This window comes from Rhea americana, unplaced genomic scaffold, assembly GCF_003343005.1.
Source record: "Rhea americana isolate MKP2758 unplaced genomic scaffold, rheAme1 scaffold_38, whole genome shotgun sequence".
NCBI lineage: Eukaryota > Metazoa > Chordata > Aves > Rheiformes > Rheidae > Rhea > Rhea americana.
In genome coordinates, this window is record NW_028186512.1 from 2,308,492 (window position 1) to 2,328,225 (window position 19,734).

The 19,734-nt window shown below is 37.6% G+C and overlaps 1 protein-coding gene across 1 annotated transcript in view; it reads left to right on the forward strand.

Annotated features, from left to right (window-relative positions):
- The window catches only part of SLC10A7 (solute carrier family 10 member 7), a 155,929-nt gene that overhangs the window by 1,645 nt on the left and 134,550 nt on the right, over nucleotides 1–19,734 (forward strand). Inside the window, exons 3-5 of the mRNA XM_085313148.1 lie at nucleotides 3,501–3,583; nucleotides 8,785–8,921; nucleotides 14,021–14,096. Of these exons, the coding sequence (XP_085169274.1) occupies nucleotides 3,501–3,583; nucleotides 8,785–8,921; nucleotides 14,021–14,096 (296 nt within the window). The remainder of the gene's footprint in view (nucleotides 1–3,500; nucleotides 3,584–8,784; nucleotides 8,922–14,020; nucleotides 14,097–19,734) is intronic.

Here is a 19,734-nt window from a genome sequence, read left to right on the forward strand (position 1 = left end):
CGGCGGCGGGCGCTGCCCCGTGGCGGGGCGCTGCGGGCTGGCCTGGGCTCTCCCGGCGCCGGCCGCGCGGCTGGGAGCGGGCCGCCGTGTGCCCGGGRGTGGAGGCCGGGGGCACGGGCGCGCGGGAGGGTGCTCCTGTCCTCCCTCCCCAAGTTTCCGGGGTACCCGCTTAATAACTTTGAAGTTATTGCTTGCTCGAGTTGCGGGAGGTTCCCCAGAGAGAGCGCGTGGGGTTACGGGGCAGTGCGCGGCAGCGGGCCCTCCTGTAATCCCTGCCTCTCTAGGAGTTAGCCTCCTCGCTGGCTCACCATTCCCCGTTTCTCAAGTACCCGGGAAATACTTTAAGCTGAATTCCTATGTGCATCTTTGGCAGGCTCTGCACAAGTGTCTTGAATAATATTTTACTCTTCGTGGATTAATTGTAATGAAAGCTAAATAACAGCTTACTTCGAATGTACTCCTCTTAACTAAGCAATAAGCTCAAGAACCGCTTTAAAGTTAGTGGAGTTCCGTGTATGAATGTCTTCTACCTGTGATCCTCTTGAGAGGCAGAGCTTAAAACATACRGTGTTAAAAAGCAATCTCGGGTGCTAAATGTAAGCCAGATGATTTCCTTGTTTTAAGATAACGCATTTCTTAAAAGTTTTTTTTTTTCTATTTTCTTTTACCTCCACGTGAAAATGGGGAAGAAGATAAAAATGACTCTGTGCAAAATGGGGTCAAGAACCTAAAGTAAACAAGGCAGGAGAAAGATTCATTGTCTTCTACTAAATGGAATTATAAGTTTGTGGTAATGAGCTGATGAAATACCTAGCATTATTTTAAAATAAGCAACATATCTTTAAGAAAAGATCCTGACAGTATCTGCTGTGTAGTTTCTGTTGAAACTTCAGTTTCAGATATCCCAAACTTTTCAAAACCGAGTGAACTTTTATAACTTTTTCTGTCTTTGATCTGTGAAGATCTAAGAAAAGGAATGTAGAATACTTTAGCAGAATTCTTTTAGCAGTTTCTTATTATGGGAGGAGGGAAAGACTCTGGCTGTAGTCTTACACACAGACTTCCCCCCCTCCTCCCCCCTTAACGGAGCTGAAGTCTGAGGATAGAAACCTTCACATTGAGGAGCCATTTTTTCCCCTTAGATTCTGGGGAAAAAAAGGAAAGTGATTTAAAAATGGCTTTGAACACTTTATGTGGTAACTAAGGTTCCAGTACTTCATGGAGTTCAGGATAGGCAAATTCCTGCTGTGCAAGGATCCCTTCTAACATCAATGTGCTGCTCTGCATAGGTGTACAGGGCCACCCACATGGATCTTCGTGTAGGGTCCAGGCCTCTGTGTTTAGCAAACGTTAAAGACTATTTTAATTTTATAACATCAACCATTTTGTACCCTTTTATTTTGATGGTCAAGCTAATTGCTACCAATATTGTGGGAGATCTTTTAAACAAAAACATTAGATTTTTTTTTCTTGGTTTACTTCCTGCATTTTATAATGGAGGATTTCAGTTTAATTCTTCTACTGCAAAGAGATGTCAAGCATTGATATGGYATTGTTCCTGGGACAACTTACTTGGAAAAGCATGTAAACATTGCTTGAGACTTGCAGGTGCATGTTCCACATAGCAGTATCCCTTTCCTGAACCCGTGCTACCTCCTTGCTCATTCTAAAACCAGAAAGAAGCGGGGTGGAAAGAAATATCAGCATATGAAAAAATTTTTCTGGCTGGCAAAATCACATACTGCAATTTGCAGAGTCTTACTGAATGGTTCAACATCCATACCAGTGGAACAATGTGCCACAAGTAACGAAGATCTTGTTACTGAGGGTGCTGTTCTTGCCACCCTCAGGGTGCAAGTCAAGTCTTCTCGTGCGTTTTTTTTTTATTTGATGAGTGAGTCCATTTAGTTTATTTGTGAAGATAGTTTTCCTCATCAGTCTTATGCAGGAGAGCTGAAGCAGATTCATTTGTCTGACGGAAGTGCCCTGTGCTGCATGGAAGTGTGAATACTGTAGTGGCTGAGTTTCCCCCCCGTGTAGAGTTCAGGTAGCTCAGTGAAAAACTGTATGATAGAAAGGTTGAGTACTGGTTAGAATCCTTATCTTAGACTACCTGGCCAATTGACTGTCTGTTTAGTGCGTGACACAGACACATGCACACAACTTTTCTAATCTCCCCCCCGCCCCCCGGTCATTCAGTTAATGTGATATAACTGTGCAGATAGCCATGTGTTTTGTTGCAACTTTAACTTCTGCTTGGTAATCTGACTTAGTTTTACATAGTGCTTTTTTTTTTTTTTTTTTTTTTTTTTTTTTTTTTTTAGGTTGCCTTTTAATGTATCATCAACAAAATCCTCTCTGAGAGTAGGAATTTGTTTTAAATGACTCAAGATGCAAATTTGAATAGACTCAGTGTATGGTCAAATCCCTGTAACATAGAGATCATTGACCTTGGTGCTGTGTGACGGTCAATGTATCATTCATCTAATAGAGAATAAAAGAGCTTCTCTTCTGGAGCACCAAGTAAAGGGTAGCATGTTTGCTGCTGCAGTTTTGTCCATGMCAACTTATTGTCTCTAAATAAAATATGAATTAGAAAAGGTTGCATTTTAAATTGTTTCACTTGCAGGGTTCAGATATTAGTTTGGTCCTAAGTACAATGTTAATATTTTCTTTTCATAAAGTATTTGGTTGGATGATAATGAAAAAAAAAATGAATGTATACTTCTGGCATTTGGTAGTCTCCAAGTGTGGAGAGTATTAAGGAAACAAATCATTTTTACAGGAGTGTAAGAAGTATGTCATTTTAAYGTCCTTGAAAAAGGTATGTAAATATATACAAATGTAAACCTTTAATATAGTGGAACCCTTGGAGGTGCAAGCACCTGCCCACGTTGATCTTATTGCAGCTATGTTTCTGGAAGGCATTGCACTAGGGCTCTAATGAATTACTCCACCGCTGTTTTGTTGTGGGAGGATTATGCAGAATTGTATTCCTCAAGGAATTCTTTGCAAGGTACTGTTTGGTTTTCTTTGTGCAAGTGGCTAGACAGGTGTATGTATTGGGGGAGAGGTGAGAGGCAGATACGTGAATGATGTAGATGCCTGTGTGGAGGGAGCAGCTGCTATTTTCATTTGAGCATATGCTTTGAATTTGACTGATGTTATGGGGATACTCTGAAGATGGAAGAAAGCTCTGGAAATTTTCCCTTTTTCATGTTTACAGAATTTACCCTAATAGTTCCTAATGGCCTGTAATCGCATAAGCCCAACCTTTATGATGTGATACCTCTCTCCACGCACTGACTTGTTTTTATTTAAAAATAAATAGCACTAATCTCTGTAATTTAACAGTATACCCTACTCTTCTAAAACAGACTATAAGGATTAGATTTTTTTTCYGGATACTCTTCTAAATACTCATTTGCTTTGATATAGTATATGCATATCATTATCACTTTGACTGAGTTCGCTTTGTTCTTTGTGTCTATATTTTTTAGGACCCTTGAAACCAGAAATTACCATAACTTACATTGCTGTTTCAGCTATATTCTTTAACAGTGGACTATCATTAAAAACTGAGGTATTGTAATTTCTAATTGCTTCATTCTTGTTTTGTTTTACAAGTTCTGTGTTGCTTTTGATCAAATTTGAATGTAATTGGAATATTTAATTGCTAGGCTGTTGTTGTTGTGAGAATGGCTAATCAAAGAAGGTTAAAAACTAGACTTTTACAGAATAACCCYTTTATTTCTGAAAATTCTTCATAAAGCAGCAGGGAGCATAATGGTGGCGTTGCTGAGATTACAGAACTTTGACTAAATGGATGTGCTGAATGCATTTTTGAGTGTTTGGGTCTGCACCCCAGATGCACCCTAATCTGGGTGAGATTCAGAAGGATACTAGTATCCCTCCTTTCCCTATTCTACATGTTGGTTTCAGTGATGTTACCTTACTGCTCAGTTTAGATACAAGTTAGAAAACTGTGAATCTAAGTAGAACTTCATAGGGACCTAGGCAGAGACAAGCTAAATGGAGTCTCGATGCATCTGTAAGATATGAAGAAAAGATGTGAGATCTCAGTGTCTCTCTTTCACATGTCCTGCCAGCATGCTCCCTAAGACCGTGTAGGCTAGTCACTACCAGATTCATGGCGATGAAGATCTAGAGACTTTAAGTGATCACATTGAATAGGCACGGGATAGCAGCAAGTATCAACACAAAAGATGTAGATCTTCTGTAGATGCAAGGCCAGTACACTGGTATAAAGTCCTAGCAATCTTTTCCTGTAAGATTTCGCTGTTTCTTGTGGACAGGTGGACTTGAAATTCCTATACTTCGGTGCATATTGCAGATTCTGGGACTTTTTTCAAATCTTATGTCGCTTTCATTTTTCAGAGAACAACAATTTGGAAGTGAAAGGAGATGAAAGGGAAAAACCTCTTAGCGAAGCATAAAATGAGAGGGAGAAGGAAGTGATTGCTGCATGCCAAAAAGAGATGAAGGGGTACCTGCTCTTGCTAAGTAGCCAAAACTAAAGGGAAACACTGCATCTCTTTGCTAGTCTAGTTTCTTGGTTTCTTTTACTTTGTTGGCTGTGTTAACATGTCATTTCTGTGTTTCTTGAACTAATGGCAAAAAAGCATTGTAATGCTGTCTAGTATTACAGTATCTTCTGGTTAAACTATCAGTGGGATTTGGACAGTATGCATTAAACAGAAAAATTGTTTTCTGTATCATGATTATGATACGAATGCTTCAAATGGAGACTGTGTTTGAATTAATGCTAGTCTTTTCTTTCTGTGTCTGCAGGTATGCAGTTCTGACATTAGTGCATCTAGTTCTGCCTGCATGCCATATAAGGGAAGTGAATAATTCTAGTCGATTCTGTTGCAGCTGTTTAGAGCATTGTGGTCGTATGTGGAAGCAGAAAGACCCATGCCAATTTATCTGTTTTGCTGGAACAGTAATCATCCTAATGCAAACAGGCACTGGAGTTTTCCATAGAGGACCCAAAACACAGAACTTGAGTGGCACTTTTAGAGTGGAATTTTCTGCATTCAATGTTAAGAAACTTTGCATGTAGCAGAGAAAAAAAAATTATTTTCCTTTTAGTAATTTTAATCCTTGAAACTTCAGATTTGTAAAGCTTTTGTGAATGAGAATGAAATCTCTAGCAGAATCAGAATTTTGGCTATATTCCCAATGCTACTGTATTTCTATCTAACTTTATCGAGTTAAGGTGGTATGGTTGACAAGTTCCTGGCAACTTGTTATGCTCCACTTTGAACTTGTATAACTTTTTCATGTGTGTTTCTGAAAGGAATGCACATACATATGTGTGTGTGTAAATGAAGTCTTTGCAGGAGCTACATGTCCAGTTAGCTACTCTCAGATTGCTTTAGAAATGGCAGTTAGTACTGGTGGTGTGCATCTAGTTCTGTATTTCATCAAGAAGCCATGAGGGTAAAAAATAGAAAAAAAGTTCCAGCAATTAGTCCTGGTGCTGTTACTTTCTAAAATGTATAATAAAAATTGTCCTGAAATGTTAGGAGAGTAGGTGGTGATATTATTAAAATGCTTTGGGGTATGTTTTTTTTTAATGCATCCTTTAGTGTTTTGAGACACAAAGCACAATCTAAAGTTGGCATTATTCATCAGTAAATYTATTTTCTTATAGAGTTGCAAAATAAGCTGTTTCTGCTTTTGTCTTAATTAGTTCTAGACAGTGTGTGTGTCTGCTGTTTTAATTCAAATAACACTAATTTCATTTCAATTAATTAGTGTGCTTTATGAAAAGAAATTGTATGAGATTTAACTGTGTATCCCTTGAAGACAAGAATCTGATAAAATTAGAAAAAATGTGATACTCTCTCTTAAGATTACACTTTCAATTTTATCTGCTGTGAAAACACACACTCAGAAAAAAAGATTTGTTAACATGGGTTGAGAAGGCATTTTACAAAATAACTGACAGCTTTCAGGGAAAGCTAGTCTGTGTGCAGCCTCCTTACATTTTCAAAACTAGGGATAACTGTGGTGCTCCTATTTCTATAAAAACAGTTTGTGGCCAGGAATTACAAGAACATTTGATTGCACCTTATTGTGATGCCCTTTCAGTTTTTGTTGACTGGATAGCTTGCTTTTTTGAAGAAAATCCTACTGTAAACTCCAAGAAATTAAACAATGTACTTGTTATCCATTTAAATGAGGAATCTGGCAAACTGCTGAAAATACTGCTGCTCTGTGTATGAATTTGCTAGAGGAGTCTAGCTACGACCATCTTAGTATGAATGGGAGATGACAGAGACTTGCACTGACCAGAGAGAAACTTGCAGAAGCTTTTTGAAGAGTCTAAAATATTGAGGAAGACAAAGTGACCTGTTCCACTTAGTGTGGAGAAACTGAGTCATAGTTGGCATAATTTCTGAGATTTCTGCCCTTTTTGAGGATTCTAGTGACTGAGATTGAGGAAAGCCCTTGTAGAATGCATAAGAAGATGAAAGCTGTTTGCATTACTGTTTGATCTGTGTTAATGCAGTCAAAGGAATAACTATCTTAAAGACTGGTAACTGAGGTCTATGAAGACTTGTTGCACAGTATTTATGTACTAAGCCTAACACAGGCTAACGGCCTGTGCTGTTAGCATCCTCCTTGCTCACTGGGCCCTGTAACCAACTTAGGGATAAATGTTTTCTTTCTTTTTCTTTTCTTTTCTTTCTTTTTTTTTTAAATCTTGGATTTTACTTTTAAAACTATCAGTTTCCTTCAAATTACATGTTTTAAGGCATTTTCCGTTGCTATTAAAATAATAAATTARAAGGGCAACAAGTGTACAATACTGAAAGAGGGAAAGGAACGTTTTGTTTAATGCCATTGGTTGCATTGTCAACACTTGGGAATGTGTGACATTGCCTAGACTGTAATCATAGTTTGGTTCATTAGGAAGGCTGGGACTGGAGAGGACTTCAAAAAGGAAAGAAGGAATTTGCAGCTGTGCCGAAGGAATCGCTTACAATTAGGAAAAATCAAAGTGATATTTATATTTAAAAATCCACTTTAAAAATCCGCTTTATATAGGTATTTCTAGGTACCTTCTCACACAGGACGTTCTTACTACTAGACATTTTAGTTTTACTTTCTTTGAGGAAAAATGTAACAGTACTATAGTGAAGTCATTTGTGGTTCCGTGGGTACTGAGTGTTATGTGTGAAGTTCTGTTTTTCTGTGTAGATGGAAACTAGCCTGCCTGAGAGTTTTCTTTAAAAAACCAATCACTCCTTCCCACTCCAAATTTGTTATTTCATTCAGTTAACCAAGAACTAGATGTAATGGTGCTTTCTTTGTCAAACTGGGTCAAGATGTTCATTTGAATTCCTTGTTTTGTGTAGCTTTCTGAGAATAGGGTGTGAATAGATATATAGTTTTTCATGCCTTTTTTTCCCTCAAACTCAAATTTGGGAGGTAATTTTAGTAAAAGAAATAAAATAACAAGAGCATGATGCTTAATTGCTTATACTTCCAGATGTTTAAGTGCATCATTGTGCATTTGAATGGTTGAAAACACAGTATTTTGTTGTTTATAAATGTTTAGCTGTCCTGAAAGTGAAAAAGGTGGCATTTGAAGACCTGCTGCTGTGTCCCTTTACATTAAAATACAATTTTTATTCTTTTTTTAATGATTCTAGAGTATCAGAGCTATGATAGTTTGAGAATCTTAACAAAATAGGTTTTGAATAAAATTGACTCTTTTTTTTAAGTCAACAATGCAACTGGAAGAGTGCAAGTTATCTTGAGGRAGAGGGAAAGGGGTTTTCCTTCTCAGTCAATGGGTGTTGAAATAAGCTGAAATGTATAAGGCTTCTCACTTATACTCAAAAGCTATGTAAAAGATTCTTGAAGTGCCCCCAAAACAGAAATGGAGACTTAGCTTATTAAAGAGCATATTGCATAATGATATTTGATCACCTCTCCAGAGTGTTCTTCTTTTGATGAAAGATACTGTGTAACAGCCAAATTTTATTTATTTTTTCAGTCTGCAAATACATTTTGCACCTTAATTCTCAGAATTTTATGGCTTAGCTGTTGTTAGCTTGTTATAGTCTTGGTATTTGTTGCTTTGCTTTGCTTCAACAGTCTGATTTCTTTCTATACGTAAGCTCTCTGTTGGCAATTCTGACATACAGTAATATTTTTATAGTCTCCTAACACAACAAATAATCAAAATCTGCCACTTGATTACTTCGCTATCCTTTCATGCAAAACAAAACAAAACAAAAACAGACACTCGCTCCCCCCCCTCCCCCCAACCGAACCCTGGATGATGACTCCTTGTAACATAAAAATCCCTTTCTCCTGATATAAAGGAGAATTACGGTTCATGGCTCTCTTTAGACTAAGGAAAATCCAAATCATATAGACACTACAAATTCCCTTCCTCTTGATATTAGCAGTCAATAAAGTAAATGGGCTGTCAGTATAGTTAATGCAGACGTTGAAGTGGTAACACAGTTCTAAGGCTGCCTGCCCAAAAGCTACCATTATAAGAGCTACCCTCGTATTGAAGTGGTGGACAAATTTTTTGGAGAAAAGCCCAGGAGCAGACACAGCTTTTATGTTGTCTGGATGTACATGGTTATTAAAGAGGAGAACAGATGATACCTAAAGGTGCCTTTTTGACATGCACTCTCTTTGTATTATAAAGATGATCCTAGCTTTAAAGCGCAAACACAATCTTATTCAGCTGTTATGACTGCAACTTCCTCTCTTCTTTTTCTCTTGCAGGAGCTGACAAGTGCTTTGATGCATGTGAAACTACACCTTTTTGTCCAGATTTTTACACTTGTGTTCTTCCCAACAGCAATCTGGCTCTTTCTTCAGCTATTATCAATCACACCTATAAATGAATGGCTTTTGAAGGGGTATGTTTAAACATTATAAACTGAAATATATTTGTAACTATCTTTTTAAAGGGCTGCTCATCTTGCAATGTGTGCTTTACGAGTTGTATTATGAACAGATTTTGTTGTGTGTTTTTGTGCTTCAGCACTTTGATACTGAAAACGCAGTACACACAAGATAATGCTTTAGGAACCTAATCCCATTTTTAGTCTTGTCAGTTAGTTTCATATGTGGGGTGCTTGTAACAGGTCTGCTTTCTATTTCACAACAGGCAGCTTGCTAGATTGCTGCTGTGCTAGGTCTTGAGGAGAACAGGGGGAAAGAAAATAGTTGCTGAAGAGAAACATAAGTCTGTGAATATGTATTACATATATCATGTATTAGTATTCTGTTTTGCTTTTAAACAATCTGTATTGAGCATCTCTTGCATTTGTCCGGATTGGAGTACAGCATTTGCTCCTAGCTAAGTTATGGGGGGACGGGGTGGGGGTGGGGGAGAGAGCAAGAAAGTAAAGCTTTTGTAGGAGGCAAACTTAGAAATGAACAGAAGCTATGTTACCGTAAAAACAATGTTTTAAATACTTGGGTGTATTCTGCCAATGTGTGATCCAAAGTTGCACTGACAATGGTGATAGGTGCTATGAAAAATCTGAAGAATGAAGTTTTTTTCAGGTCAAAGGTAAATAGAGCTGTGTWGCTAGGCTGGGATGTTCGAGCATACAGATCAGTTATTTTAGGAAAATGCTTAAAGAAGCCATACTGTTTTTCTGGTGCTTGGTGAAACAGTGCTTGGGGACAGTTCCCGCTTAAAAGCTTAATAATAAAGCTGCTCATGTTTAGATGCTTACAAAGCTTAAATCGAAGAGAGCATTTAGATTTGTTTTTGAGAGGCTTTTCCAGTGTTCCACCAAGTGTAAGGTTGTGGAAATGATACTGAGAAGATGAAACTCGAGATGAAAATCATCCAGAAGTTAGCACTGTTTTGGTTAACAGTATCAGTACATCAAGTAAATAAGGCAGTGAAACAATGTTCACTTCCATTTGGTTCTAGTAAAGGTAGATTATTTGTAAAGTAAAATCACTGCAAAGGGCTTTTTGTTTTATTTTGTTTTCTCAGCCAGAACATGGACAGGATTTTTGATAGCAAGTCAGAATTCCTACTAATCCATGACAATCTCTTCCTGAAGTATGAAGTGCAAGGAATTTTGATGTTTTTCACTCCTTACATCACTTTTCAACCTTCTTTCACTAATGCCTCTTACACCACTTTGACCCTTAATATTTAAGGGATACGTTTTCAGTTACATGCACAGATACATGGTTATGTGTATACTTGCACGAATGTGAAATTACATGTGTGTTTAACAAATACATGTGTATGTATGACTCTCTAAACATTCTAAAATAGCCTCATTTTTCATGGAATAGTGACTTTGTTTTACTAGTGAGCTAACAGACTTCAATATGCTTCCAGCTGCCTTGCAAGCACTTGTTCCTTGAGTACTATTTCTGTTCTGGCCATGTTTTATCTTTATTATTGTAACTCTGTAGTATGGCAGCTTCATTCAAAGAATGGCCCAAAAGGGAAGTTTAATGTAAGATTGCTTTGTAACAGTGCTTTCTTGATAAAGATTCTTATTTAGGACATTGCACAGGCCAGCAGCCACTGTGTGGGACTGAAAGCATCCACTGCAAGAGGAGCTTGGTGGGAGCAGTACCTCCAGCGCTGTGTGGGAGGAGAAGCTACTGAGCTCTGTTTTTTAAAAATCAGCCACAAGAACCAGCTATGAAATGAGCTTAAATTCTAGAATAACTCATTTTGAAGTAGAAAATGTCCACATTTTCTCACACATCCATATATATAGGTACACAAAAGTGGAGCAAAAAGAGAATGTGAGGAATTGCCTGTGCCTTGAGCACTCTGTCTAATTGGAATTTCACCCAAGTGCCCCACAACCGTAATTATTATTTCCTCAAAACCCTGAAGTATCCTACTGAGGACATGGAGTGACAAAATGGAGTTTGGCAAAGCTTCCTCCTCATCATATTCATTTAGCACAGCTTGGAGCAGGAGCTAATTGATAATCCTCACAAAGGCCTGGAAAAATAGGCACATGCTCCCAAGGATATTCAGCTTCCTTTTGGCAGGGCAGCTCCCATGGGGACTGTAGTTCTTTGCTGCTGTCTACACAAGGCTATGCCTAAAGGACGTAGTCAAGCCCACGGTTAATTTCCTGCCTTACTTTCAGGATTTAATTCATGAATGGTAGATTCTCCCATCCTCTATAGCCATCTGTTTTGTTGTAAATATTATTTGAGACAAATTCAGATGTCACCAGCTCTTCATATGTGTTTCTGTAGTGCTGTGGGCTCCCCCCCCCCCCCCCCCCCCCCCCCGCTTAAAAAAAAAATCTTCCACCCCCAGTTCCCCAGTTTTCCACACTTTGCTTTTAAAAAACGCTTGAGATCATATTAGGAGATTTTTTTGTTTTTGTTTTGCAATAATTTTGAAATATATAAAATAGGAGAGAACCTGCCATTTTCCCTAAGTGACTTTGACATTATTTATTTATTTTTTTGTTAACTGACTAGGTTTTGTATTGAAAGGATCCCTTTGGAAAGGAATGTGAAGCAGCTTATATAATGTTTAYATGGGTTCACTACTTCTGCCATTGTTAGCCTATGGCATTTACAGTTTAGTTGCTAAGGCATCTGGCACAAGATAGAGCTTTGGTAGTTACACATGTGACTTTGGGGCCTATTATTATTCAATTGTCTGTAATATATCAACAGRACAGGTATTGTTTATGGCCCCTCAGCAGGTCCCATGATATTAATGCGTATAGCACTGCCTGGGTGAATGGAACATTTCAGCTTATTGATTTTTGTCTGTAGTAGTCTGGCCATTGGAGGAGTTTGTATGTTATTAGTGTGTTGCATGTCACAGAATCACAGAATGGTTGAGGTTGGAAGGGAGCCCATTGCACAGGATCCACATCCAGGGAGGTTTTGAATATCTCCGGAGAAGGAGACTCCACAACYTCTGTGGGCAACCTGTTTCCGTGCTCATCACTAACACAGTAAAGAAGTTTTTCCTCACATTCAGGGAGAACTTCCTGTGTGTGTTTGTTCCTGTTGCCTCTTGGCCTCTTGTCCTTTCACTTGGCACCACTGAAAAGAGTCTGGCCCATCTTCTTGGCACCCTCCCTTAAGATGTTTGTATACATTGATAAGATTTCCCCTGCTCAGTCTTCTCTTCTCCAGGCTAAACAGGCCCAACTCTTGCCGCCTTTCCTATGTAGCTGACAGTTAAGGAAAAAAAAAAAAGTTGGCAGACTAYTTATATGCATGCTGCGATACACACGTGATAAAATCATTTTCATTTAGCATATATCATCTTTTCTGTAGATTAATATTTCTGTATGACAGATATTTAGAACCATATCCTGATACTTTTTTTCATTTCAAATATATCATTTTAAATTTCATGTGGATCTTGTATATTAAATCTTTCTCTTAAAGTGTGGAAAATCCTTGTCAACTGAGGTAAATGCACTTGTACGCATTTCATACCCCTCTCGATAACTTTGAACTTACCCATCCTTTATTAGTGCAGGTGAGGAGTTCCAGGAGCTAACTGTGAAGAGACCATTAGAGAAGAGATGTATTGTCACAACTGATATAGGGGATGGACATCAGAATCACCATGTGCTTTCTGGTTTTCACTATTTCTTTTTCTGGTATCTTTTTCTTTTCAAAATGAGCTTATCCTGCGAAGTACTCACAGCTCCCTGCTTCCAGAGACTTGTCTGTAAGCTGAAAGTGCTAAGTACTTCCAAGGCAATGCTTATCATTTCATGTGATTGGATTCATATAATGTGCGTATTAGTTGCCATTTGCCTTTTCTACAGTGTCTGTAGCTGACAAAGTGAACATATTTTTTCATTTATGTTTCTGCTATTCAAGCTTTTCATATACATTCAGCTTTTCAGTTGCACTGTAATATGCTCCCTATTGTTAAATCCAATCCTTATTGGATTTAATACTTTTTATTTATTACTATAGCTTTTTTAAACACCATGTTCTTTCAGAGTGGAATTAGACATGCAAAGTAGTTCATCACTACTTGCCCCGAACAAGGATACTGTGTCAAACTCCAATATTTGAAAACATACATAGAGTCCTTGCTTTTTGAGAATCCACAGCTGTTCCTTCATACTGTTCCTTCCAACTCAATGCAGTTTTTGCTTCAGAAGGCTTATTTTACTTAGCCTCAAAGTTTATTGGGATTTGTTGTGCTATGTTCTTGGTTGTTTCCAACTGCATATTTGATACAGCTCTGTTTTTTAGTAATGGCTTTTTGTGGACTGTATTTAAAAAAGAAAGCTCAAAAAATGAAAGCTCACAGTTTCTCTGTTCTCACTTTGCAACAGCACTTATTATATACATTGATAATCTTGATGGACAAACAGTAGAAGAAATGATAGATAATAATTAAACATTTTAGACAAAATGCAGGAGAAAGCTGTTGATGTTTTAATAAATAGAAGTCAGATAATTTTTACCAAGAAGTGAAAACGTGCGTAAAAACAAAATACTGAATGGCCTTTTAATGTTCAGTAAATAAAAAGCTTAACTGTGATTTCCCTTAGCTATTGACTAAAAACTAAGTCCGTTATTTTACATTCCCATTGTATATGGTCCTTCCCACCCTTTTACTTCTTAGCAGTCTATGTTTTCATTGCTTAACAGCTTTTGTAAGAAAGTATGTTTGCATCCTTATATATATACAAATTTTTCTCTCCAGATGGGTGCAAGTGTCTTAACCCACTACAAACTTAACTACATCAGGACACATAGTATCTTTGTGAATGGTAGATGCCCTGGGATAGGTGGGAAAATGGATTAAGTGTTTGGGTTTTTAATGATAAGTGGTTGGTAAGAGATGGCATGAGAATCCTACCTGCAGGTGCTGAACTGTAACCGCTACACAAACTGATTAGGTTTCACAGGTGATGAGATAATTTTTTCTGCACAACTATTTGATATTTTAAGATCTTTAGGTTGTAGAGTGTTTACTTGATGTAAGGAACTTAACATTTCTTTTTGTTATTTGCAGCCTGCAGACAGTAGGCTGCATGCCACCTCCTGTGTCTTCTGCAGTAATTTTAACCAAAGCTGTTGGTGGAAATGAGGTGAGTTTTAGTTTTGATCTTTAATGTCCCCTCTTTTTTCTTCTTTTTACACAATTTCAAAAATTTATTATTTATTTATGATGTTGTGTGGCAAAACATTGGCTGCAGCATGACACTACTGTGATTTGTAGTACAAACAAWCAAAGAAACAAAACCAAAAAAAATCCAGAAACAACCCCCTCCCCGCACTTTTAGAATTAAAGCTTGTGTATTGTTTCGGTGTGAAATTACTGATGTGCTAATCTTCTGGCATTAGTGAGGCTGACTGAAGCTCAGTTTGTTGAGGTGGCTGATAGAGATTGGTGCTCTGCTTGCTGCTGCACGGTATTTCACTAACGCTATGATATTCCATGTGGTGTAATGGTTATAGTAGTAATTATCTCCTAGACTGTTAGCTTTTTCAGGAAAGGATTACCCTTGTGGTGATTATCTGGACAGTATTTAATATTAAGAGACCTTATTGCAGGAGCTGTGCAATCTAGAGGCTGCAAATGCAACCAGCTAGACAATGAACATGCAGAAATTAATTTGAATATTTTATTGTTATTTGGGACTGCAGGAAATTATGGGAACAGAGTGCTCTGACAGTGGTGTAATGCAAAGGATGAAAGAGTGTCAGAATTGAAGTTTTCTGTGCAAACTCGATTTGGTCACCTTATGTTTCTGCCTTAAGATAGATGTCATTTGAGGCGGTTTCTTTCTCTGCAAGATACCTGATACTTTCGGGAACAGTGTTTAGGAAGTGAATCCAGGTGTGATAGTTAATGGGAGCATTCCCTTTAGATTGGCTTCCCCAGAACTGTAGAAGCTGGATGAAATGTGAGGAGGAGAGAGGAAAACACTAGAAGAGATTGGTTTTGAAGCTGGGGCTGTTGGGAACTATGCTGGAGAATTAGAGCCCAATGTTATTTCGGTCACAGAGCTCCTGTGTGAGGTTGGGTGAGTCACTTCAATCACTTTTTTTTTTTAATAGGCATTAGTTGTGTACTTCTCATTTTCTGAGTTCAGACTCTTGGGACTGATTTATGTCAGCTTTGAAAACACATGATAGCGCTTAAATAGATTGAAATTGCACTTTGTACTGACAAAGTGCTATTTAATTGCTATGTCCTCTGATGACAGACCTGAAGCATCTGAAGACAAGCATCCCTAATTATGGGCAATTCTGGTGCACATCACTGTTTGTTTGCTGTGTGAAAACAGGGATCATAGAATTGCCTGATGGAGGTGCAGTGAAGTGAATTGATTAGTATTAAGAAATGATTCAGATATGTAACAATGAGCAATGGAGAAATGAGACATTTTCTAGTTCCGATTATAGATCTAGGCACTGTAGATTATACCAAGATGCCACATATTGAACAGCAGGGATAAAGTGAGGTACTGAATGAGTGCTCATTCAGTGTTAGTACTAGCTGTCCTATCTTTGGAATGAGGTAGAGAGCCTACAGAAAAACTATGGTGTAATGGATTAGTTTAAGAGACTAATCATAAAGCATTTGTATGTGGGGCAGAGAGATATACTTCAAAATTATAATTTCTTGATGATTAAAGTTTCGTTTTATGTGGAAATAAGATTTTTAACATGGTATGGGTGTGTTGGTGTATCATACCCCAGCTGAAAACCTGACACTACCACATGATGCTTGTGTGAGTAACTATATATGTCCCTGGCAAAGTAAGCTCTAATTCTTCTGTATCAGAGCAGTATTGAAGGAACATAAAAACACATAACTTGTTAGGGATTTTCACAGATAAACACTGGCAGCCAAGACAGAGTGAATCAGGAATTAGGTCTTGGGAACTGTGAGGCTTTAGAAAGGTATGTAGGTGAGAAGCATCCCTTTAAACATATTAGTGTGGACAAAGTGTGTGGCAAACTTGAGCAAGTTTCCAGTGCAAACAAATTTTTGGAGCCTGATACTTCTCTCACATTCAGACTATTTTTAATTGATCTTCTGAAGAAAAGTAAATCATATCCCTGATGCTAGAGGAGAGCCTCCTATCTCCTCACCAAATTTCATCTAAACTGTTATTGCTGTCTTTCTGTTTCTGACATGAGCGGTACAATGCATTTTTTCATGTTTTAATTGAAATCAATTCTGATATATGAAGAGGTGTTTAAACCTGGAAGTGAGCTGGAAATAAAAGTGGTTGTACAATGGTAGCATTTGTTGATACTTATCTCTCTCCAACTGCTATTGCTTCATCGAGTGCATTTCCCTTATCTGGAAAAACTGATTTGTCTGAGGGTATCTCTACCCTGCATAATATAATAGGGAGATAAATGAGTTAGCTCAGAAGCAGTGTAGTGAAGGAGCTCCACATGAGCTGATTAGTCTGAGAAGTGTCCTGCTGCTCTGAAGTACAGGCACACCCTGAATAAATGCTCTGAAGGCCTCTTTGGATTTCTTGAAATAGAACAGATTGACTGTGTTATGGTAGTATATAGCATTTTAGACTTTTTCTTTCTTTCTTTTTTTTTTTTTTTTTTTTTTTTTTTTTTTTTTTTTTTTTTTTTTTTTTTTTTTTTTTTTTTTTTTAATTTAAATAGAAGTGACTGGATCTCATTTTGGACTTAGGTGTTTCTCAAGGAAATACTAGGCAGGGTGGCCTAGTAGATGAAGTACCTGGGGTACTTCACCTGGGGCTGAGGAGACCTGGATTTTATTTGCGGCTCTGTCATTAACCTATTGGGTAAAATTGAGTGGGATATTGTGTCTCTGGGGTTAGCAGTAATGGTTAAGAAGAACTTCTCTGTGAAGTGTTTAAAGATCTGTGCCACAAAGCCTTATGTAAGAGTTGTATTTTATTCTGGGAAAAGGTGATTAAGTATTTGCTCAAGTACTTGAAGAGAGTTAACATCATTAAAGGCTGCTGCGATAGGTGGGCATTTTGCTGCATATCAATTGGAGAATTGGTTGTGAGATGGTAAAAAAAAAAAAAAAAAGTGTTTTTGTTAATCTTACAAGGATCTCTCTCTMTATATATATATTTTAATGATATGTGCCAGAGGGCACAAAATAAAGATCTACTTTTGTTGATTCAGGAAGGTCTGGCCATGGAAGCTGAAATTAAAAACTCTAATTAAACTGAGTTTGCCATTTCAAAAATAAATGTTCTGGGATTATAAGTACAAACTCAGGTAAACTGAAAACCTTTATTGTTTGTTAACTGTCCATATTTAATAGCAAGTATACAATCTACTGATACTTCTTTATTTTTTCTATTGGTCTAAAGGGTATTTCATAAATAAATTTCTTTAACCTCTTAATCCGCTTGATACACACTAAATACAGCAGATCAAGAATTGTTCAAGAGTGTGAGTGTAAAATTTTCCAAAGCAAAAATTCATAAATACATCATCTTTCCTCCTACACATCATTTGATCACTAATTCTGTGATCTATACTGCTTTCAAATTTCTGGTCTTAGCAACTGTCAGGCACACCTTCCAAACTCTTACCACTTCAGCCATTTAGATTATTCTTAAGCATGGATGAATTTTGTAGAGTATCTGGAAAGTGAAAAGACTGGGGCTATTTTGATGTGGCAGATTTTGATGGTTAGGGCATTCCAGGGAAGAAAAATCTTTTTCAGAAGCCCTCTGTCAGCAGTATCCGTCCATTTTTAAGGAGAGGCAGTTTTGCATGTTAGCACTTTTGGTTAGTTGTGGCTAGTGGCAGTATGGGGGGGCAGATGTTGATATTTGGTTCTTCCAAGACTTTGGTGTTTGAAAATGCAAATTAATGTCTTCAGTTGATCTGTATCTACTTACTGATATTGTTACTGATGTGTAAGTGATTGGGTGGCTTGTTTTAAGGGGACTGGAAAAAGACTTATTCAAAAGTCATAGGGATTTTGGAGATGGGAGAATCTCTGTAACCTTATGGGAGGACAGCAAAGAGATAATCGAATTGAAAACTCGTATCAGATTTTATAGACGTATTAGAACTTTTACTGTAATCAAGGGAGGAGAAATCCAATGTTGTCATTAGAGTGAGAGAACAAAAGATTCTCACTGCAAAGAAAATAGAATGATTGATTTGCTTTCTGTACTGATTTTTACAGGAGGCTTAAGATAGGCTTTCCAAATTTCCTCAAGTATCACTGCAGRCAGCACTAGCTGCAGCAGAGGTGTGTAGTTGCTCAAGACAGTCTTTTTGTACTACTTTTATACCACTAGAATAGGTTATATACTACCAGTAGTACCATTTCTGCATTTTGGAAATGTCTGATCTGAGGCTTTAGAAGATATGTACTAGTGGGTATTGGAGAAAGAGCTGATGAAGACTAAAATTTCTGAATTGTATGAGCAGATCTTTGGACAGACTAGCTGGGAGCTGATATTCTACAGAGAGGTGCTGGCAAAGGAGAGGTGGTGGTGGTGAGAGTACCCTTTTGCATTCTCTGAAAACCTTGGCTTTTGGAGGAGAGGAAAGTTATTAATGGCTATTATTTCTTCTGCTGCTGCAGGAGTAGCTGCTGTTGCTGTGATGAGCAGAAAAACAACTTGCCTGATAGGGCCACAAATTCATATCTGTGGACTCTGTGACCCCATGGTACATTTCCTTGGCTCATCTTCCTGGTCTCTATATGATGCATGGATTGTTCTGTCAGCTGTCTTTCAACTCTTCTTTCTTCCCTTCATTTCTTCCCTCTGATTTCCTGTACTCCTTTTTTTATTTCCTTCTATATGATGCTACTTGCATTAACCTTGCCAGAAACTTTCTAAAACAGCCCATTCCTAGCTTTTATTGTAGATACATTTAGTTCATCAGAAAAGGCAGCTTCAAGTACAATGTTGAATTTAATTTCATGTGTGTTAAGCCACTGTGAACAAAAAGCAGTTCATATGTACACTGGCAAGAAGCTGAGGAGGGAACACCAGAAGAAATCAATCTAATTTTTAATTTGGCAATGTTTTCTCCATTACTTAGCTGTTTCTGTCATCAGGAATGTTTATGAAGTCTCTTGATTCAGAAGAGGACAGTCCTTCTAGTTACAAAAATTGCAATAAAAAGCAGAAGGCCTGATTTTGTTCTTAGTTCTTGTTGAGCCAAGAAAGGTCAGAATTTTTATGTCTGACAGCACAGAAAACTGTTCTGTGTAATTTTTTTTCCTAAAAGTCTTGTAGCTTTTCAATGAAATTATAAGCCCCATATCTTTGAAAGTCTGCTTCTAACTATTTCCGTCTCTCCTGCAAAAGGGAGATGAATAAATATGTCAGCATTTCAAGGTACTATAAAGGCAAACGTATTCAAAGCTTGGAGATCCTCAGACAGAAATGCTGTAGAGATGCCAACTGAATACTACAAAGTATTCAGACAGCAAATGTCGTACTTTCCTTAAGAATCAGAGTAATGAAGAAAAGAGGTTGAAAATTAGATCTATACGTCTATTATAAGTTTGGGAGAAAAACATTTTGAGATGACTTTTATGGCAGCTTAATGACATATTTTTGAAAAGTGTAACATAACAGGAAAGAGCTGTGATGGAATTGTACAGATAAATTGTGGCAGACAGTTCGTGTTATTGAAGAATACTTTGGCTATTTTGTTATCTCATACAGCAGAACAGTTGGATTTTTCATTTTCAGTTAAATTGTAGCTTGTAAAAAAATCTCTTGCTCAAGGTGA